General features: G+C 36.9%; 2 protein-coding genes across 2 annotated transcripts; both read right to left on the reverse strand.

Moving 5' to 3' along the window:
* Positions 1 to 7,752: 7,752 nt before the first annotated feature.
* Positions 7,753 to 8,307, reverse strand: LOC108594886 (ER membrane protein complex subunit 7). Its single transcript, XM_017980027.2, has one exon. It carries the CDS (start codon positions 8,305 to 8,307, stop codon positions 7,753 to 7,755), a length of 555 nt encoding a protein of 184 aa, XP_017835516.2.
* Positions 8,308 to 12,159: 3,852 nt separating this feature from the next.
* Positions 12,160 to 20,571, reverse strand: LOC108596050 (protein teashirt). The gene is given in 4 exon segments (XM_033294892.1): positions 12,160 to 12,263; positions 12,849 to 13,890; positions 13,892 to 15,982; positions 20,446 to 20,571. Coding segments are annotated over 3 exon segments (2,865 nt in total). The 5' UTR covers positions 20,499 to 20,571; the 3' UTR covers positions 12,160 to 12,263; positions 12,849 to 13,169.
* Positions 20,572 to 22,903: the final 2,332 nt, after the last annotated feature.

Below are 22,903 nucleotides of genomic sequence, written 5' to 3' on the forward strand. Positions count from 1 at the left end.
TTTGAATTATATAATTTGTAGCCTCTAATGTAGCTGTAAATATTTGTAACATATGCATTGCATTGAATTAACATCAAATTGAAAACAATCTCAACGAAAATCTCTTCAAAATGGTTTTGTAATAAAATTTTATCGACTTGCTGCTCGAAATTGTTTTGAATTTGGTTTTCAATTCGAAAACAAAACTCAAGGCATGTAGAAACTACTTTTAATTAATATTAATCATGAGATTTAATTGCATAATAAATTGCAAATATTGCATTTAAAATGCTAAACTAAAATACTAATAACATATAATACATTTTTAAATTAAATATATAGAATAAATATTATTTCTTTCACATTATTAAAATAAAAATAAAAAGTTTAAGTGTTTTTTTTAAATTAAATTTGTTACTACTTTTTAAAAATTTTAATGCATGCTGACAACATAAGAATATTTTAAAATTTTCTAAAAAATTAAAATTTTTTCTACTCAACTTTATATCTAAATATTTAGCGTATATTTTAAAATGCTAAAAATGAACTTGCAATAAAAATCTAAATCAATTTATTTATTTTTTTTATTTGCTGTTATTAGCTTTGCATTTATAACAAATTTATTTAGTGCTGTTAGAATAAAAATAAGTAAGAATTTCAATTCTATGCCAAACTAATTACCTAAAAATCTTTTTAATTTAGCAGCAAATTTGTTACACTAGCTTAGCTGAAAAAAAAAAAAAATAATACTAAAGTTAGAAAGATTAAATTTGTTCAGACAGTAAAGCTAAAGCTGCAGCTGTATGCTGATGTGCCTCCTCCAACAAAAATCTTCAAACCTAAACAAAGACAAAGAGCAGCGGAAAAACGAAAGAAAGAAAATAACATGGTGTAGTCGCAAGAAGGAAATATCTATAAATGCATGCAACATAAGCATGCAATTTACGATCGATCGATTTCAAGTTAAGCATATGCGAGAGTCAGGGACTGCAACTGCAACTGCAACTTGGGTACTGCCACTGCAGCAAGCAGCAGCACCCCCCCCCCCCCCACCCCCCCCCCCCCCCCCCCCCCCTGCAGAGAAGATGGCAAATGCCAATATGTGGCAAGTGTGTTGCTGGCGGGTTTGGGGGGCAAGTGTCAGCTGTGGCAGCAGCGCACCGTTATGATGTGCGCTTGATGCCCAACGGCGGTGGCGGCAGCGGCGGCAACATTTTTGCACTTAATTTAATTTGTACAACAAACAAACGGCGCACATTATTTTATAACAAATATGAGCGGTAGCTGCTGCCGCTGCTGCTGCTGCAGCGCCACATCAAGCAATTTTGGCCGCAGGGGGGCGTGGCAGTCACTAAGCTGCAGCAGAGAGTGAGGGATGCAGGCAGCTTGGCTGCTTGGCTGGCTGGTTGGCTTTCATATCAGTTTCATGGAACTATAGTCACGATTTGGCAATAATGTTGCTTAAATACGCGCCGATTCGACTGTGGCAGCCACACAGCATAGATGTTGGACCAGGCGACGTTGGGGGTGGTGGGGGGTGCAGTTGGCTGGACGTTGCTGCTGCACCGGCTGCAATTGTCGACGCTTTAAATATATATTTATGTGCATGTGTGTGTGTGTGTGTGTGTGTGTGTATTTGTGGCATTGCAAAAACGGCCTCGATGGCCAATTGTAAAACATTTCGTTTGCAAGATTTGTTTGCGGGATAAAAAAAATAACAAAACAACAACAACAACAACAAAAAGAGCAGCAGAAAAAATTGTTCATTTAAAGTAGCTGCTTCTGTTGGCTGTGTGGATGGACCTGAGCTGATTGCTTCACGGATTGAAGCATGCAGCAAGCCACCGCCACAAGCCGCAAGCCGCCTTCCAAATTGGCTTTGTTTATGAGATCGCTTTTATCGTTTTTGGCCAAAAGGACCTGCGGGTTAATTTCTTAGCGCTACTTAATTTTGTACCCCTTTTCCTTTTTTTATTTTTCGTTTTTCGTTTCAGCCAATTGCCACAATATATTGCTAATTTTCACAGCGCATTCCGCATTTCGATTAGGATTAGATGTTCTTCTAGCTTAAGATGTGGACTCTGCGTGTTCAGATCAGCTGATACAGTTAGTCAGGAGTTTTAGCTTAGCGCCTGTTGCGCTTCAGCGCATTTTTAGCTTAGCTACATTCACCTATTGTTTAGTAAGTGAGTAAGAGCAAGAGAGAGCTCCATATAAATGATTTATGAATGGCTTGGCTTCGAGTAAAAGTTGACAAGAAAAGTCCTTTGTTAGATTGGCAACTATTTTTTCTTAGAACACAAGGCACCAACAGTTTTATTTTTCTATAACTAAGCTTTGAGTTAAATTCAGCTTAGACCACAAGCCTTTGCAACATTTATAGAACATATTTTAGTATTGGAAATATAACTACCATTTGGCTTATATAAATTAGAATACGTGAAAAATAGCAGCTTATTTTATTCTGTTTATTTTTTATATTTTAATGATTTTTATTTACTCTAGATTATTTTTGTTTATTTTAATCACTTTTTTATATGTACATTTTACATGCAATTAGCATTGTTTTTTTTAATATGTTTTATTTTAATAAAAGCATTTATTTAAAACTAACTAATTTTTTGTTTTTTTAAATAATTTATTTTATATTTACTGCATTTCTGTTTTAATTATTTGTAACTTCAAATAGTTTTAGTAATATTATTGCTGGTATATGATGAAAGAATGAAAATATAGATATTAGATCTTATAAAACTAAAGATAAGAGCAACACTGGCGTCTAATATATTAAGTTTATTTAAATTTTATAATAATTTTTCTATTTGCTGAAATTGTCTTAGCTAAACTTTAAACTTTTTATGTGAACTCCTTTGAGCTTCATAGATATATAATACTACTATAATTTTGCTATAGTTTAATAAACACTAGAGCAATCTTATCCTTTTGTGGGCATCAGTTGACAACGCGACATAAACTGGCTACTAAAGCCCCCAAGGATCTTGACTTTTGCCAATCAAGTAAAACATGAGTCAGGTCGCTCACCCAAAAAACTTCAAGCTACAAATATGGCAATGCAAAGTTTTTGGCATAAAGCTTGCAACGCGAACGAAATTCGATTACAGTCGCCTTATTGCTGTTGTTGTTGTTGTTGCTGTAGCTGTCGCGTTGTAGTCACGGCCGATTGGCCTTTGGGCAATGCTTTTTGTGCCAATGGCAAGCGGTTGCTGCTGCTGTTGTTGTTGTTGTTTTTGCTCTTATACTGTGTGTGTTGTTTATTCACAATGTTGTTGAACGACCTGCCGGCTGCTCCCGTTGTAAATGTTGTCGTCGTTGTCGTCACAGACGACATCACACATTGACCATGGCCCACGGTGTAGAACTTTGGTGCCAATTGTCTGTCGTGTGGACTCTTGGGCTCTAAGCGGGAGCAGCCTCCGCCCCAAAATGTTCTCAACCGCATCGATTGCGCTCTTTTGTGGTCTATATTCCCCTCCACTCCGCCCAAGTCTGATTTACGTTTACGTCTGGGGCGACGATGCAAGCGACGATTCCGTGCTGCAAGATCATTGCCAGTTATGCCAGGTCAGTTCCATTATTTTCGCTAGCCAATTCGCCATTGTTACAAATGCTAATTTTGATATTTTGTATTTAAATGCACAGGAGGCAAACAGCACATGATGGGGCATAGAACTTTGCTAGCGAATAGCAAAGAATACACTATTCACCAAAGGGAGTTGCAGGGTTCTAGCCAAGGTTGGGTGGGTTGCTGTCAAGGCAGCCCTAGATTCTCTTGAATGTAACTTAGTAAAATTTCCACCTGTCTTCACTTAAAGGAAAAGAAAGAAAGAGTTTACTTGATTGCAAATCTTCAATAGACAAAAAGTAGAATATTAAAAGTTGAATTTTTAATTGCATCCAAAAGGACTTTTGGACTCTAAATGTTTTAACCTAAATGAACAGCAAGACTTTACTTTCCAAAAGAAGAAAATTTGAATGTTCAGGAAACAAATTTGCACTTAAGGAATTTAGAATATCACCAAAGGGAGCTTTCTTCCGAAAAGTAAGAAAAATGCAAAATTCAATGAATGTTCAACAAACAAATTTGCTATTAAGGAATTTAGAATATCACCAAAGGGATCTTTCTTCCGAAAAGGAAGAGCTTACTTACAAATCTTCAATAGAAGAAAGTTGGAATGTGTACATTTTTTGCTCTAACAAACTTTTAAGTTTATTTCAAGTTGTTGGCTTAATTTTATTCAAGACTTGCTTGGATTACTTTCTTTGCTTTAATTTCGTTACTGCTCTAAAAGGAATAGTGCATATCTTTCGTCTGCTTAGTTAGTTAGTTGATTTTATTTGCTCATTTTCTAGTTCATGCTGCAAATGTGGCATTGAATTTCATATCCAGCACCACAAACACCAAGAGCGCACCACAAGCACTTACACTTACAGCACTTCCCCCCCCTTTCGTTCACTACCGCTCACTGAGAACTGATCTACAAGCGCATCGGGCACAATCGTAAGCGCATCGTCTCTCTATCGTCTGCGTCTGCGTCGCGTCGCTGCTGCTGCTGCTGCCGCTGCTCCTCGCTGTAATGGATGTTATGTTCTGGCGGCGATCGCATGACAGGCGCATGTTGCAGCCGCTGGCATCCGCACCATTATGGCAACTGCTTGCTTGCCCCAGCTATCTGAGCAACCAGGCAGACCTTAGCCCACCATTGGCAATGCCAATGCCAATGCCAATGCCATTGCATTCCCCAAAAAGCGTGTAATCAATAAACAACAAGAGCCATCGAAGCTGCGCTACCCACCACCCGCAACAGCAGTCAGCGCAGGACTGTGGTGCTTTTGAACGCCTGAGAAGGCTCTCGTGATCCTATGGAATGTGATGCTGGCGATTGCGCTCGATTGTATCTGTTTCGCTCTTCTTCGCTGGCTTTTTGTTTTGTCTTGTTTTTTGCTTTTTCGTAGCTGGGATAATGATCCATTGTTTGCATCTTGAACTTGTTTTAAATGCGCGCGCAGCAGACCAACGTCAAGCCAAGCAGCTTCACTCCATCTTGCAACTAGCAACAGCCACAGCCTGATCGTCAACGCTCTTCTCTGACCATATCTGTAGTCTCTCCACGCTGATTCATACCACAAAAACGTATAAGAAGCAGCAGCAGAAGCAGCAGCCGCAGCCTTGTGGCATGTTCAGCAATTTCTTTTAATTAGAAGATATTTTTGCGCCTATTAGAATAAAAAGAGAATGTGAGCCGCTGCGGCTTTGCAATATTAGAGCAAAAGACATGCTTAAGATAATGCACATTTCTGAATGAATGCTAATTATATTTTACAGCAAGGTGAAATAATTTAAATAGATCTTGTATTCTGATCACATTAGAGGCGGCAAAAGCTTAAATTTTAAACAGATTCTCTATATCTATTTTATAAACTTTTTACAATTGGAAATTTAGAGACACAAATATTATTTATATCTTACAGTATGTGAACGTTAAGCAAAATTAGGGAGATAATATTATATTAATAAAAGAAATACACATTTAAATATTTACAAAAGCTTTTTATTGAATTAAATTTCGAATAGCAAACAATTTATACTGTTTCCAAAATGAAAGGAATAATTTTTACCAACAAATTACTAAAAATATTAAATCATTTTGAGAGTCAAAAATTAGATCACATATCAAAATATTTGTGGTAAAATATTTTATTATTTTCATAATGCTTAAAATTTTCAATTCAGCGTAATGGATTTAAGCTTAAATATTTGTATTACAAAATATTTTGCTATGGAAAAGAATAAATTTTTGCTGTAAATTTAAAATTAGTAAATCTGCAATTAATTTATTGCTAAAACTTAAACACGTGCGATAACTTAATGTTTCAATTAAATTAAATTTAGTTACGAGTTGCCTGAAGCTTCAATTTTCAGCCCTAATTCTATAACACTTTATCTATCGCAGCATGTGTTGATATACGAACAAATAAATTTGTCAGGCTGACGAAGGTAGTTGAAGAGCCTTTCCTTATCAATCAAAATGCTTTATGAACCAAAAGCAACTGATGGATTTATAAGCAAAGCAAAAAAGCTTCATGTCAATCGAGGTGGGAGTCATAAATCCAAATTGATATTGCCAACAATAACTGATTACAGGCACTTGGATTAGGCCCAGTCAAAAGCAAGCCCAGACACGTGACTCGGCAATCATAAATTCGTCATTAAATTTAGTGGCTGCAAATCGTTTAATATACTTTTTGATAAGCGCTGCGATTTATGCGCGCTCTTCTAGCTTAGCTGTGGCTTATCAGAAATAATGAAAGCTATGCTCATAATTCAATTTTGATTTGCATGGAACAACAACAACAACAGATTCCACTGAAAGAGGCGGCCAACTGACAGCCATAAATATTCAAAAAGAAACCCTCGTTTTTGTTATTTTCGTTTTTCGTTAAATATTCATGCCGAGCATTTGTCGAAGCGACAGATCTGCAGGCGCAGTTTTCATGTCGCCAGACCCAACGATCGATTGTCTGCCACCGATCCTGGTCCTTGCTTTTGCTTTTGTTTCGATTGTTTGCTTTGCTTTGGGCTTTGGCCAAATGTTAAAAACAATGGGTCATTTGTGTTTGGAGCCCCATTTCGATTTCGTTACCAATCCTGACAGGTCAACAAGTATTGCACGATTTCCAGCGCTTGTTGTCCTTGTTGTTGGCCACTGAGTGATTTATTTAGTTTATGTCAATTCTTGAAATTATTTACCCCAAAACAAGCGCGCGCGCTGACCGCAGCGATCAGCATGCGTTTCGCCTTCTTGACGTCTGCCTTGCATAACTTAACACATTGCGTTCCATTCGTTTGGTATTCCCCTGAAAGCTCAATTCATAGAAGTTGGCTAAGGACCTTAAATTAATTTGCATGCGCATCAGTTGTATAAATATATTGAAGCGAGCTTGTCATGCTACCCTGAGAAGAAGAGTACGCAATAGAGATGGGCAAGGGTTTGTTCGGACTTCGTTTTCCGTTGTCATCTTATGATAGAAAACAGGACGAAACCCCATTAAGTACTAAAATGAGAGTAAAGAAAATATATATATAGATTCAAGATGAATTTTTTGAAAATTGTATCATATGGTCTCTGAACAGAATAATAAGGTTGATTAAAGACTGAAGTTTGAATTTATAATAAAGAGAAGATTTGGCTCTTCCCAAGAAGTATCTACAATATACGGATTTCAACCAGAATTCTATTTACCAGAGGCTAAGATTAAGTTCTAGGTCAAGCGTCAAGCTTACATATAGTTTGAGTTTTAAATTTAACTACTGAATAAATATAAATAAATACTGGTATAAATACTGGTATGAACAAATACCGAATTTGTATCCTTCGTTAAGTTTAACAACTATTGAACACAATACAGATGGAAAGCTGGATACAAAGAAATACTGGTAAAAATACTGGTTTGTCAAAACACTGAATTTTAATAAACAAAATTGTGTTATCTTCATTAAAGTTGAACAAATACAGAATTTAAAAAAATACTGGTTTAAATACTGGTATTAGAAAATACAGCATATAGCATAAATTAATACTAAATAAAATAAAAGTTATTGAATTAATACTGCATTTAAATAAATACTGGTATTTTCATTTCAATATTCTTCACTTTTCTCTCGTTTAATGCACTTTAAAGTAAAATAATGTTTAATGTATTGATTTCATTCACGTCGATCTTTAATTGAAAGTGCAGCAAGAATAAACAGAACTAATGTTTTTTCTTCTGTGGCTTCTCGGCAATGGCCGGCTGCTTCTTCTTCTCCGGCGAACGCTTGTTGGCCAGATAGGACGTCAGCATGTCGGTCAGATCGGGCATCGTTGGTGGTATTTGCAACAGTTGCATATTCTCAATTTCACGCTGTGTCTCCGGATCTCTGATCAGCAGCGGCAGGAGCAGCATTAGCACCAATGGCACCACCATCAGCAGCGTCATGGGATTCAGCAAATAGTCCATAATATTCCACTGCTCTCGGTCCAAAAAGTATTTGCGACGCTGCAGCGGCTTCAGCTCGAGCGGATAAGTCAATCTGATCACCTTGGCCGGTCGCAAGTGATTCAATGTGCGTGCCCGGTACTGACCACTCTGACTGATCTCGATGCGCAGCGGCGCAAAATGCAAATCCGCATGATTCACATTCAGCACATAACTGCCTGAGGGCACGGCGCTGATGATGAATTTCCCATTCGTCCGCACGAATCCCAAATATTCGCCGCCATTAATTGAGAGCGTCACATCGATGGGAAACTGTGCGCTCACTTGCATTTCCACCTCCGGTGGCAAAACTCTGCCCTCGATATTGTAGAGCCTTTGTCATAGCATTGTCCACAGTCTCCGCTTCGTGGATCAATCGCTGCTGCTGCCAGAGCTAGCGCGCAGCAAGGCAGGCAATTGGCAGGCAATTTTAAACATTTTTTGATTTAGCTTTGCGAAATTAACGTAACTTAAGTTGTCATATTTAGTTGTTGTTTAGCAATAACAATAATGAATTTTAGAGCAAAGCCAACGACGAAAAAAAAAACAAAAATATCAGAACAAATTTCAAATTCAAAAGAAATAATATTCAAATATTAAAAACGAATTAAGAATTTTTTTTTTTTTGTGTACAAAATATAGCTCAATACAAAAATTGATATAGAGTTTTAAAAATAATTTAAGCACTTAATAATAACTCAAAGCAAAGCCAACTTGGCAGCAAATATTAACAATATTATTAATTCCAATTGATATAGCTTATGTCTTAAATAAAACAAAAAACAATAATAATAATAAGCAAAACAAAAAATAGAATAAAAATTCGACTGTTGAAATATAATAAAAATATATCACATAAAAAATAAAAAAATGCAAATAAAACAATATAAATAAATTATAATAATAAAATAATATAAAATAAAATAAAAATAAATAATATAATAAAATAAAATAGACTGTTGAAATATAATAAAAATATATCAAATAAATATAAATAAAATAAATATAACAAATAATATACGATTAAACCTAACTACGCGCTCTCTCTCTCTCTCTCTCTCTCTCATTATCTCTCTCTCTCGCTCTCTGTTGATATAAACCAGAACTGCCACACCCACATTGCCACTTGTGATTTGCCCTGCATAAAACTGAGATCGTGATCAATGTGACTTTTTGTTGTTTGCGAGCTGCCACAAGCTGCCAGTTGCTGCCACAAATTTGCACTTTTGTGCAACATGCTGTTGTCGCTTCTGTCCACAAGGCCACGATTATGCGATAATTTTTGTATATATATATATTTTTTTTTTGTCTGGCTGCATGTGCAATAATTTATAGTTTTTGTTTGTGGTTGCGCCTGCGCTGATGATTTTCCAATCAGTTTTTGGCTCATCGCTGTGGCAATTTCGTGGCCAGCGCTTGATTTAGCGCCAAGCCTTGCGACCAATAGATGCTGCTCTGCTTCTTACTGCTACTGCTGCTGCTGCTAGTTGTTGTTGTTGCTGTTGCCATTAAACTGACTCAATTGACAGCGGCTGAGCATAAGAATTCAAATTATAGCTGCAAGTTGCATGTGCTAACTTAGTTACGCTCACTTGACATTTGCCGCGCGCAGTCGATTAAGTTGCTATGACTTTCTAAGCTGATAGAGCCCAAAAAATAAACATAGATTTAAGTCCAGGCTTGGTGACATTTTCAAAAGCTTTGAAGCATTACAACAACTTAGACTTACTGTTTGTATTTTGAATGAGCAGAAGTTTCAGTAAATTGCCTAAAAAATAAATTTATCGAAAAATGTATACATGTTCTTAATCGTCCAAAACACAACCTTAATGCGCTATATGTTTGATTCATTATCGCTTACTAAAGTTTTTATGAAGAGAAAAATTTTTAATTTTAAAACCTTTATGTTTGTAGTAGGGTTTGCTAGTTAATAACCATTCGTACATAGCAAATAATTAACTACAAGAAATTCTCAAAATATTTCTCATTATTTCAAAAATCATTAATTGAGCTTAAATCAAAGATAATTAAATTAAGTTTATTTTTAAGCTTGTGCTGGAGAAGTTTGTTGCACATATTCAATAAGAATTTATTTAAGTGTATGCTGCTTTATGTGAAATTTAATTTTATTCAATTAACAGGCTGCTTATTTATTTTAGTTCAGCTCGCTTGATAAACTACAGCAAAAAATTCAAAGCGAGATGAGCGCCAATTTAGCAATTTGACAATCATTTTTGCGCAAATTCTGACGTATACTTACATCATTACATCAACTATATAAGCTTGAAGGTCTTCAATATTTAAATGCAGTTTATTTTAAGCCTTGCGCTTGGATAGTTCGTTTTATTAATTCAACATGAATTTATTAAAGTGTTGCTTGGTTTTAAACTAGTTGAAGCGACTAGCTGTCTACGCTTTGGTAAGTTGCCGTGTCTAGCGGGATGGGCTGTCATTCAACGCAGGATAGATGGCTCTGTAGGCTTTAATAGAAACTGGGCTGAGTATAAGAATGGCTTTGGCGAGCTGCAAGGTGAGCTCTGGCTGGGGCTAGAGAAACTGCATCTGATGACAAAGTTTCAGCCACACGAGCTCAACGTACAGCTCGGGAATTTCAAAAATGAAACAGCTTACGCACGCTTTAGCAATTTCTCAATTGGAAACGAAACACAATCCTACGAACTATTAACTTTGGGTGTAAACACTGGAAACGCTTTAAGTTTGCATAAGCATATGAAATTCTCAACTCCAGATCGTGATAATGATAACAGTCTGTTTAATTGTGCTAAACTATATTGAAGTGGTTGGTGGTCTAATAATTAATAATTAATAATTTAAAAAAATAAAACTGCTAACTTATATTTATTTCTATAGTAACCTTAATGAGTTATGTGAAACAAATTGATGAAGAACATATCGGCAATGAATGGAGAGAAATGGATATTAAACCACGAAATTTGCAGAGATTGATTAACCAATTTAAATAAAAATTTTCTAATAAATGTCAATATAATTATACATAGCGAAATATTAAATTCAATTCAAATAACAATAACTTTGTAAGTTGTATGCGTCAGATTAAAAAAATGACAATGTGCATATTTTATGCTAATTATTGTTATTTCATACAATATGTGGCAAAATAATGCAAGACCAATACGCTGATAATCAATTATAAAAGTAGTCTTATCTGCGCCATTCAAGTCGCTTTGTTCATCTATCAATTCCGTTACATAAATGATTAATTTTAAGATTTATATACACTTCTCATGTTTAAATTTGTCCATCCTGCGGCACAGCTCAGTTTATTTAACTTACACTGGGAAAGTTTCTGTCATAAATTGAATATGTGGCTCACTTGTGTGTTATCATTTAATGCGTGCTGCTTTATATCGACCAATTGGCAGCATGATTTGTGTAGGTCAGTCAAATAATCATTTATATAATATTATTAAGCAGCTAATGATGCCAATTGCAGTCATGTCAACACTCAAGCGAATCAACCGAGGAGTGCAGGACGTATTGTGATAAAGTCGTGAAGCCTTTATTACAGTATTTGCATATATCCTCCGCTAACTTATCAATCACAGTTTCATGAACGTTCAACTTCAAGCCAAGTTTGAGAAGCATGAGCTTATTATCAAGCATCTAGCTTCTTATAATTGTGCTGAGTGGGTTGCAAGTGCTTAGATAAAAATGTATCTATGCAAATGTTGAATAAAAAACTAAGCTATAAAACTATAAAATTTTTTAGACATTTAAATAATGTTAAATAAACAAAACTATCAACATCATTTGATTAGTCAAGAACGGAAGCTGAAATTTAAAAAATAATAATGTTTAAAATGGATTGCTACACAAATTCCAACTTTATATGTAACTCCATAAAAAAGTGCCCCCTCCCCATCCACCCACAACTGAAAGTGGAAAAACAAGTATTATAAATTCAATAAAAGTCGGTTTATTTTGATCACAATGATTCATGTATCCAAATTTCTTTGCTTTTCTTATACGTTCTGTTGCCCAGGCATTTGGCAGCCCTAGAGCCAGGGCTTATTTGCTAGCTGCTTGTTGTGTTCTAATACATAATTTTGTTACATATTCTGTTAATTTAATTATTTTAATTTTTTTTTTTGCTTTTTTTTATATTTTTCAATTGAGTTTGCAGTGGCAAAGGGCCCAAGAGTTAGGTCAGAACGCCTGTGGCAGCTCGCATGTAAGCCAAAGGTCCTTCAAGGTTGGCAAGAGTCCTGCAAGAAAATAAAATGTATGCAAAATTAGTAAAAAAAAATTCACTTGAATGATGAATGCAAAAATTGAAATTATTTATAGCTTCAGTAAACGATTAATTAAAGAGCAAAAATTATGATTCCAAATAATTATATAAATTAAAATGTAAATTACGTTTAATTAATAAAATAGTAAAAATTCCTGTTACAAACCTAATTAAAAAGCTACAGTTATAATAGCAATTAATTAAATAATAAAAAGTAATTAATTTTATTCATTATTAAATATTATTAATAATTATTATTAATAAAATACTTGAAATTAAAATTACATTTAATTAATATTATTTTATAAATTATAAAAGCCAGAAATAAAAAAAAAAAAAAGTTAGTTATAAATAAAAGCAAATTATTAAAAGGTTTAAATATAATTATAATTATAATGCGACATAATTAATTACAAGTAATTGATGTAAGGACTGAAAAAGTTACAGACTGACTGATTAAATAAAAAATTAAATTAACATTAATTAGTGCATTAAATATATACAAAAATAATTAAGAGCTAATTACAATTAAAATTACAATTTTTAATATGATAATTACCTTGAAGCTGTGGGCGCAGCTATATTGGTGGGCGTGGCGCAGCCCCTAAAAATCCGGCAAGCAATATGTTGCTCTCCCTTTCCCTCTCTTGCTGGGGGCTTGGAGGCGCTCGATCCTCAGGCGCTCTCAAATGGCTTGTGATGATTTTGTTTGTTGTTGTTTTGTATAATTTTGGATATATTTGTTGTTTGTTTTTGAGTTTTTTGTGGGCGCCAATTGTGTTGGCAAAACAAAAAAGGTTTGATTAAAAGCAATCTCTGCGGCGTTGCTCGAACAAACGAAAGAAAACTGAGTGCGAGACCAGAAAGCAGGCACAGAAGCTTAGGCGGTCTTCTCTTTCTTCACGCAGAACTGACGCAGTGCAGCGAGCGAATTGTGGGCGCTCAGATTTTCGGGCAGCGCGTCGCCGGTTGTGGAGCCGGAGTTGGCGCCGCTTGTGGCTGCAGCAGCGGCGGCGGCGGCGGCAGCGAGTTTGGCGCGCGTATTGGCGGCGCCGCTGCTGCTGCTGCTGCTGCCGAGCGAGTCGAACATGGAGGAGAGCGCATTGAGTGAATCGCTGGGATATTTTTTGGCTGTATCGCCGTCGTAGGACTTGTGGCTAGAGGCGGGCGATTTGGGCGTGGCCGAGCGCTGACTGTCCGCCGGACTGCGCGGCGGCAGCAGACGCGCCGAATGCGTTGACTGCGGACTGGCAGCGGCAGAGGCAGAGGCAGAGGTTTTGGGTGAATTGTTGTTGTTGTTATTATTATTATTGTTGTTATTATTGTTGTTGTTGTTGTAGCCATTGAGCAGCAGCGGCAGCTCAGCATCTGCTGCTGCTGCTTTGGGCGTCACTGCTGACGGCGGCGGCGGCGACGGCGACTGCGCACACTCCGTTTTAATTTCAAGCTTTGGACTCAGCGGAGCAGCTGCTGGCGCTGGCGACTTTTGCTGCTGCTGCTTCTCAGGCGTTTGCGTATGTGGGCGTGGCCGCGTTGCTGCCTCAGCGCTGCATTCGCTGCCGCTGCGCTCGCTGCTTGTATAACGATAATGAAATACGGATCATTGTATCGATCAGCGGCTTATTATAATCGACGGTTTCATCAATGCCCAAGCGCTTGAGGATGCTGCTGGCCACCGGTGAAGTGTTCTTGGTGGACGAATTGGAGGGACTGCTGGCGGGCAATGAGGCATGACGCGGCGGCGTATCAAAGCTGGTGGTAAACATTTGCTCAATAGCGCTGAGCACGGAGTTGGAGCCGGCGGCAGCAGCCGAACTTTTGTTGACGCCATTCTTTTCCAGCTCTGGTGATTTATTTTTTTGGGCAAGCAGCTGCGCTGCTTTGGCAATTTCCTCCGGCGATTTAACGCCCGTAATATATTGACGCATGCGCTCAGCGAACAGCGCTGCTTCGCTTTTGGCCTCCGGCTTGGCAAGCTTCTCCTGGTGCTGCTGCTGCTGCTGCGCCGCTGGCTCCTCTGCATGCGATTTCAGCTCCAGCAGCTTGCGCACTGGCAGCGACTTTTCGCGCTTCTTGGCCGCTGGTCGCTTGCGTGCGCCCGCGGACTGCAGCAGCGGCTCGGCATAATGATTGTTCTTGGCCATGTGATTGCTCAAATCTCCTAGAGAACTGAACGCCTTGTCGCACACCTTGCAGGTGAGCACAGCCGAGAGCGTGCGACTCTCCTCGGAGCTGAGCGAGTTCTGCTCCTTGTGCTCAGCACTGTGCGCATTATTTTGTGCCCCCGACTTGATGCTTATCGATTGCTCCTGTGATAAAATATTCGTATAATGCTGCGTCTCCTGCATGTGCTTGGTCATTTCGCCCAGCGAGCGAAAACTTTCGCCACAGCGCATGCATTTCAAGATTTGCATCGCCTGCTCCACGCCCTTGCCCAGCCAAACGTTCTGGCCACGCACCAGTTTGCGCGGCAGCGGCGTTGGCGGATCGCCGCGATATTGAAATGCTTGCTTAACATTTGCCGACGGCGCTTGCGATTTGCTGCGCTGCTGCTGTTGCTGGTGATGCTGCTGCTGCTGTTGATGCTGCTGCTGTTGATGTTGCTGGTGATGTTGCTGCTGCTGCTGTTGATTGCTGGGCAAATTACCAAAGGGCGGCACATTGACACCACAATGTTTGCTGTCCTTCATATGCGTAGTCAAGGCTTCTAATGTGGGAAAGCTTTGCTTGCACCAAACGCAACGGAACACGGAGCTGGCCACGCCTTTGTTTTGCCAATGCGATTGCCAAATATTGTGACGCGCTTTGGTAACTCCAGCGCCGCCTGCAGCATTGCTGGCGCCCTCTGTTGTTTGATTGCTTGCTGGACTCTTTGGCGTTGGCGTCTGCGCTTTGCTCTGCTGCTGCTGCTGCGGCTTCTCTTTGCTTTTAACTATGTCCGACATTTTCTCTAGCGGATCTACAACCAAATCGCTTTTGCCATTCCAATCGGGAAACTGTCCAGAGCGAAATATATTGGCAGCTGCTACTGCTGCTAGATAAGGATTCACACCTGGCAGCATTTGTGGCGGCGCTGCCTGCGTCGCTGCTGCTGCTGCTGCTGCTGCTGGCGGACTGTCCGACTTGAACATTTTCTTTACTTGTATTTGCCCTATGGGCGACGCTGCTTCGTGGCTGCGCTTGCGTGTGCCAACGCTTAGATCCAGCGGATTGTTTGCACCATCATCGAACTCCTCCTCCTCCTCGCTGGCCACCGGCTCGGCGGACTCGGCGCGCGCATATAGATTGGTGCGAAAGTCAAGCGCCTCGGAGTGACTGCTGGATGCGGTGGGTGACGCTTGTGGCGGCAGCTTGAACGGCCGCGCTTGCTCGCTCGCCAGCGGCAGCGGCAGTCGCGGTCCTCCCCCCGCCGCAGCTGCTGCAGCCAATGGGAAGCCATATTGTTGCGCCGCCGCTGCCACCATGTGCAGATACGCCTCCATGCTGGGCGGCTGGGCGGGCAGCGTTTGCGGCACAGCGGGAAATGTGGAATGCATGGAGCTCGCATTGGGCAGAGAGTTCAGTACGCCGCCAGCACTGGACGTCGCGTCGCGCTGCGCATTGCCATTGTCCGAGGAGTTGGAATCGTGCGAGGGGCAGCGCTCGCTCGAATTCGCCGATTCCGTGGAACGTGGACGAGCTGTGGGCAGAGCGCTGCAAAAACACGAAGAAGAAAACAAAAAATTAATTTATTAATTTTTTTAATTTAATATCTTAACGATTAATTAAAAGCAATCCTAACTTGAATTTCTCAAGGCTTTGAATTACTTTTGTTGACTAACAACAATTAGCAATTTATAATAAATACGCTAAAAAGTAATTACAGCTTTTAAATTGATTTATGCAAAATTCACTATGAATTAAATATTTTAAAAGTAATTCAAAGTTAATTATTTGCATTAGTTAAGTAAGAAAAGTGTTTCAAATTTGAAATTAAAATTTCTTTCTGAATTTTTTGCATAATGCGTATATTAATATTTATATTCAAATAAAAAATATAATAAAAACACAAGAAATGAATATTTGAAAAGTAATTATCAAATTTAATTTGATTTAATTAAATTAAATATTTATTATGCATACGAACTAAAGCAAAATTAATTATTTGAATTACTTCAAATTCAATTTACTTCAATTTACTTGAATTACTTCAATTACTAATAATTGCAAAGTATTTAAAAAATATGTAATGCATATTTAGATGATTAAAAAATAATTCAGAATTTAAAACTTGAAAATCAAAGTTTAGACTGAAAGTTAAAAATACTTTTAAGCAACAAATAAATATGAATTGATTATAAAAATGCGTTACAGACAATATTAACTGATTTAAGGCAATTGAAAAATAATTACAGTGTTTAAATTGTAATGAAAAAGTAATTAAAAATAAATTAAATGCTGTAGCTAATTAATTTTATATATTAAGCAACATTTGCTTATCAAAATAATGCACTGAAATTAAAAATTTATGTGACTAATAGCCTAAAATTGATTGCTGCTAGTGATTAACTATGATTAGGTGAAAGCGTAAACGTAATTTATTAATAACTTATTTTGCTAATCAGTTTTGCTTTATAATTTTTTGCAGACTTTCACACACACGACGCATCTGGTAAGTAATCAAGAAATCTTTATTGCTCCAAATACACACACATAGAGACACGTGTGTAAGTGTGTGTGTGTGGCGTGCAACAAGCGAGCAAGTGGCACAACAATGGCAACAATATGAAACATATGTCAACATTTCCATTTGTTATTCAAATCTAACAACGGCCCATAAACCACAACGTAACTGTGGCCAGCTGTTTGGAAAGATGCCGACCCGCCCCCCACGCCCCCCCACACACACACTCGCTGCTGTCGCTCATAAAAATCGACTATATACATATAGATATGCATATTTGTATAACAATGGCATTTAATTCGAGTCAGCAAGCGTGAGTTATGATCAGATCTCATCAACTTGATTATCGGTCAGCGCGGATTTAAGTTAGATACAGATACAGATACAGCTACAGATACAGATACATTTCACACACAAAGCGATTTGAAATATTTTGCATAAATTAATGCGCATAAATAACTAACAAATTTTTATTGCACTTAATAATAAAGTTTTGCTGTATATCGAGATCTGTTTGTATTTTCACTTGATTTCCGTTATGGCATTTTATTGCCAATTTTATAACAAGCCAGTCTTTTGTTTAGGCCAAAACACTTTTGAATAATTGTACATGTGACTTTGAAGTTGTAAAAATTTATTGACTACTTTTCGTTTTTTATGTAGGTGTTGTGTGTTGTTTTTTTTTTTTACAGCCTCAACTTGGCGCCAACTTGCTGCATAATTCTCGTTTTTATATTGCATATGTATCATTTAATTTTTTGGGTTTTTTTTCGAGTCGAGTCGAGTCGTCAAGCTGTTGATTTGACGAAGCTCTGCGCATTGACGGAAATGGCAAACATTAAAAAAAAAGCATCAGTCGATCAATAACAAAAGCTTAATTAACGCAACTTGATTTGTGGCAACAAAAGGAAGTTATCAAGCTCATAAATTGTCAAGAATTATGAACTGGTAATTCGTATTAGACAGAGAGCATGAGTGAGTGAGAGAGAGCGAGAGCTGAGTCACAAATAAATATTATTTATAATCAAATACATTTAACTGCATTAATTTACTTTTTTAAATGTTTGTTTTATTATTTAAAGCAGCTTAAAAATATAAAAATTTAACAACTTATATTTCAAGCAGCTTAAAAATAAGTTAATAATTTATTTATCAATTTACACAGCTATAAAAATATTATAAAATATAAATAAATTATTTTATTTATAAATAATTTAAAAAGGAAAAATTAAAATACATTACAATAAATGTAGTATTTTTTAAGTTATGTAGTGTAATTAAAATAATTGAATAAGCTGCTTGAAAGTTTTTCTTGATAAATAGCATAAATATTATTTAAACATATTTAAATTTGCCTCAATCAATGAAAAATATTTTTGCTTTTTATAATAAAATAATTTTTATAGTTTTGCTTTAACAAAACAATCAGTCAATAATTTTTCAAAGCGCGCATTAAGTTGTCTACGAAAAAAATTCAAATAAAAAGAAGTCACAATTTGTCAAGCTAACTGCTTTTGATTGATGAAGGCACAATGGACATAAGCTAGTAGTTACTACTAATATTGATGGACCCGATCAGTCATAGGGCCTTTGCCCATATTATTTGCTTAACAACACAACAAACTGCAGCTTTAGCAACAAAATAGTGTGTGATTCATTAGTTAATTTCGAAATCATAAAATGCAATCTTGTTATTTGATGAAGCTTCAAGCAAAATGATTAAAAGTCGCGGCGTAATTGATTGAACAAGTTTGATGGCAATGCAATTGGCTAAAAGGCATGACTAAGCGGCCACTACTAAATTACACTCTGCTACACAAAAGCGGCGCATAAATTTCAAAAGTAATAGGCACACACACACACCCACTGAACGTTTCAGTTGAGCGCAGCAAAAGTTTTTGATTTGTTTTTATTTTGATTTGCAAAATTTTTATATTTTTGCTCTCACATGAAATCGCGTGCATGATTTATTCATTGTATACGTCAGCGCCTTGGAAAAAAAAATCTACTTAACTTAACTGAAACAAATCGCATTGCAGTTCAATTTCGATTTCAAATGCATAACAACAACAAAAACTTGTTTGATTTAAAAGTTAAAGCCACATTTATGATAATGCGGCTGATAAGCGCACTTAAATATATAAATCACACATATATATAGTATATATATATATAGTCACTCTCTAGGTGGGTGTTGTGATTATTTTGTTCATGAATTTTTCTTGCATTTGATTTATAACTTTTTGGGTGCTGGGGGGCTGCTTGGAAATTTATAACGACAGCTGCATGGCGACGACAGAGCGTATCAAACAGTTCGTCAGAATTATTTTCGAACAGCACATATAATAATTTTATTAGCTTTGAAGCAAGTGTAAGCGATAAGTCGAAGTAATCAGCAGTATTTTTTTTTATTATTAATATAAAGCTAATTGCTTTGCAAGTTTCTGAACTTTTGCTCTAGCTAGACTGATAATAATAATTGTTTAATCTATAAATTAATTGCAAGCTAATTTTATTGAAACAAATATGTTTGCTCTTTGACTTTGTTGCTGCGGCTGATAACAAATTGTTATTTTTTTTTCGCTTTGACTGATAATGTTAATTGTTTAAATTTTATATTATTGCTGTCGCTTTTTGACGTGTAGTAAAATATTTTTGACTTTTGACTCAGTTGACTGATAATTATTGTTTAATATATATAAATTAATTGTGAGCTAATTTTGTTTTTGCTGATTATATTAATTGTTTCAATTTTATATTATTGCTGTCATCTGTTGACTTTTAATGAAATATGTTTAAACTTTGACTGATAGCAATTGTTTAATATAATTATGGAATCGACTGCTAATTAAATTGTTTATTGCATATAAATGAATTGTTTACTGATATGACTTGAATTTTATATTTTGTTAGGTAGTGCAATGCAAACTATTAAAAAATCTGAATTATATAACTACGACAAGTTATATAATTAATTATTGTTTATTCAGTTTGCACGTGGGCAGCAGCAGCAACAGCAAATTAAATATAGCTAATCGATTAATTTTATAGATGCACTAATTAATTAAACACATTTGATTAGTATGTTAAAGCAAAAAGGCAAGCGTAGCTAATTTAAACAATTAATTAATGCAATTTAAATTTGCTGTGCAAAACACAAACAAAATGATTTAACATTCAACTCTGTTGTTTAAATTTAATCATAAATAAATTTAAAATAAATTAGCGCACTATTAAATAAATATTAATATTTAACTAATTTCCTAAGCTTAACTCTTTCGCTCTCTATTTAAATTCTTAGCGCTCTTTAATTTGAGCTTCGTAATAAATTTAATTTAATGTAAAATTCTTTGCTGTGCTTCACTCTGTATTTAAATTCTTAGCGCACTTTGACTAATACTAAATATTAATATTTAAATAATTGCCTAATCCCAGCTATTCCACTCGCTATTTAAATTCTGAACGCACTTTAATTTAGTTAATTAACACTTACCCGGCATTTAGCGCCTGTCTGTAGATTTCGAGCATTATAGCTTCGTGCAACATTTTCAAGTTTTGTTGAATTTTGCTGCGGCAAGTGTGTGTGAGTGTGTTGCAAGTGTTGCTGTTGTTGTTGTTGTTGTTTGTGTGTTGGTGTGACGGCCGCTTGTTGAATATTATTAAATGTAAGTTAATTTTAATTTGACACAATATGCATGTAGATTAACTAATTTAATTTGTTTATTGTATGCTTTTGTTTACGTTTTGCACTTGGTACTTAATATTTAATATTTATTCGTATAGGTTTGAATTTTTAGCGTTTTGAGCTACGTATAACGTGTATTCTTTAATATACATATATATATATAATATATTTAATTAATTTTCATATGGCAGACAGAAAAAAGTTGTTGTTTAATATACATAGATTTTGTTTATTTTTTTATGTTGTAAGTTAATTTAATAATTGCATTTGCATCGTATACTTCGTTAAGTTTTGTTGATTTTTTGTTTAAGTAACTCTTTTTTTATTTTTGGTGAGCAAAATATTGTTTAAATATAAATATTTTGTGTATGTTGTAGTTTGTTTTTTAATAAATATATATATTCATTTAATTTAATTAGCGTATAATTTGTTGTGGCTTTTTGTTTTAATTTATTTACGTATACTTTTGTTGAACCATTTGTTGTTGTTGTTTTAGTTGTTGTTGTTTTTGTATTTCAGTCTTTGTAAAGCATTTTACGCACATTTATTTTCATTTGTTGCTGCTGTGTAATTTGTTGCTGTTGTTGTTGTTGTTGACTAGATATGGCGGCATTTGTTGCAAAATATAACCGTTTGCATGCAATTAAATAATTTCAATGCTCTCTCATTGGTTTATCACACTTTTCGTAAAATTTGTAAATGGCGTTTTATTTGATTTGGATGATTTTATTTGCTATTAATTGAATTCGCAAGAAACACGCGCGTTATAATTTTCGGCACACAGTAATTTTTTAATTCGCTCGCGTTTACGTATTTGCATGTATTTGTGTAAATGCGTGTGGGTGTGTTGTTGTTGTTGCTGTTGCTTGGTTTGGTTTCTGTTTTGTTGTTTCTTGTGCGTTTCATCCGGATTCCGTCGTTACTCGTTTGAGAGTCGAACAGCGAATGAATGTTGCCGTGTCGTCACTGGCTGCGCGGTAGCGTCCTCTGCTGCTGCTGAGCTGCGCTGCCTGCGCTGCGCGCTGTCAAACTGATTCAGTCAAGAATCAGACACAAACAGCAGGAACGACAACACCAACAACAACAACAAGAACGACGACAATGCTCTTCTTCTGCGCTGCTGCTGATTGATACCAAAAAAATGAAGTTCAAAGCGCGGTGGCAGCGACGCGACGCGACGCGCACACGTTTCGTTTCGTTTCGTTTTGTATTTGTGTCTCCCTTTTTCTGTCACAGTGTGCGTGTGTTGGAGTTTGTGTTTGGAAGCTGCGTTCTTCTTCTTTTTCTTGTTGTTGTTGTTGCTGCTGTTGGTGCTGTTGGAGTTGTCGCTGCCGTTTGACGAGAGCTGGACTTGAAAAACACGATGCTGACAAACCGACGTCACACGAAGCGCGCATTTGGCGACGGCAATTTCTGATTCGATTTCGTTAAGCGACGGCGCAACAATGCGAAGCTTGTTGGCTGCTGTTGCTTTTGTTGTTCTTTTTTTCTGTTGTGTGTGTGTGTGTGAGTTAGCGCCCCCCACCAAATAGACGACGTCGACAGCGCGCTGCGTGTTGATTACTGCTGCTGCTGCTGCTGCTTTTTGTGCTGAGTACTGCGTTTGTTTTTTTTTTGCTTTTGATTCTCCTCCCCCGCCGGCAAGTTTTTGCTTTTGCTGTCACAAATGCTGTGATTAAATGTGCGTCTGTCTCGCTCGCGCACGCTGACAGCGACGTTGGCGTCTGTGCTAATTAATTAAGCGACGCGACTAGGGCGACGGCGGCGCTGCGTTTTACCCTTTTGACGAATATTTTTACGTAGTTCTTGGCGCGACGCAGGGCTCAAGAGCTTTTGCACACAAACATGATCGTTCACTGTAACGGTCTGAACATGACTGAACATGTGGAGCGCGCGCCATACAAAATGCCAGCGCCAAAGAGAGCGAGAGAGCGCAAACGCGAGAGCGGCAAACTATTGCGCATGTTACCCCTGCATTCCAATTGGGAATTGCAATAAATCTTGTTTATGTGAGCCAAAGTGGAAACGAAACACTGTTTGCCAGCGCAGGGGAACGAACGAACCGAACAGCAGCTGCGCTCTCTCTCGCCCACGCTGCGCTCGTTCTCTCTTTGAAATTAGCTGCTGCTGCTGTGTTTCGTCAGCACGTCACCCTTTGTGCCTGAGCAACTGAAACGTTCAGTTCGGTTTCATAGTGAATTCCGATTCCATCACTCCGCCACAATTAAGATTTATGACAGTTCAAAACAAATTTTCTCACTCTCGC

Source organism: Drosophila busckii, chromosome 2L (assembly GCF_011750605.1).
Source record: "Drosophila busckii strain San Diego stock center, stock number 13000-0081.31 chromosome 2L, ASM1175060v1, whole genome shotgun sequence".
NCBI classification, from domain to species: domain Eukaryota; kingdom Metazoa; phylum Arthropoda; class Insecta; order Diptera; family Drosophilidae; genus Drosophila; species Drosophila busckii.

Bases quoted from the DNA above. Each gene is read 5' to 3' on its own strand.
- LOC108594886 (XM_017980027.2), bottom strand. From the start codon at position 8,307: ATGCAAGTGAGCGCACAGTTTCCCATCGATGTGACGCTCTCAATTAAT.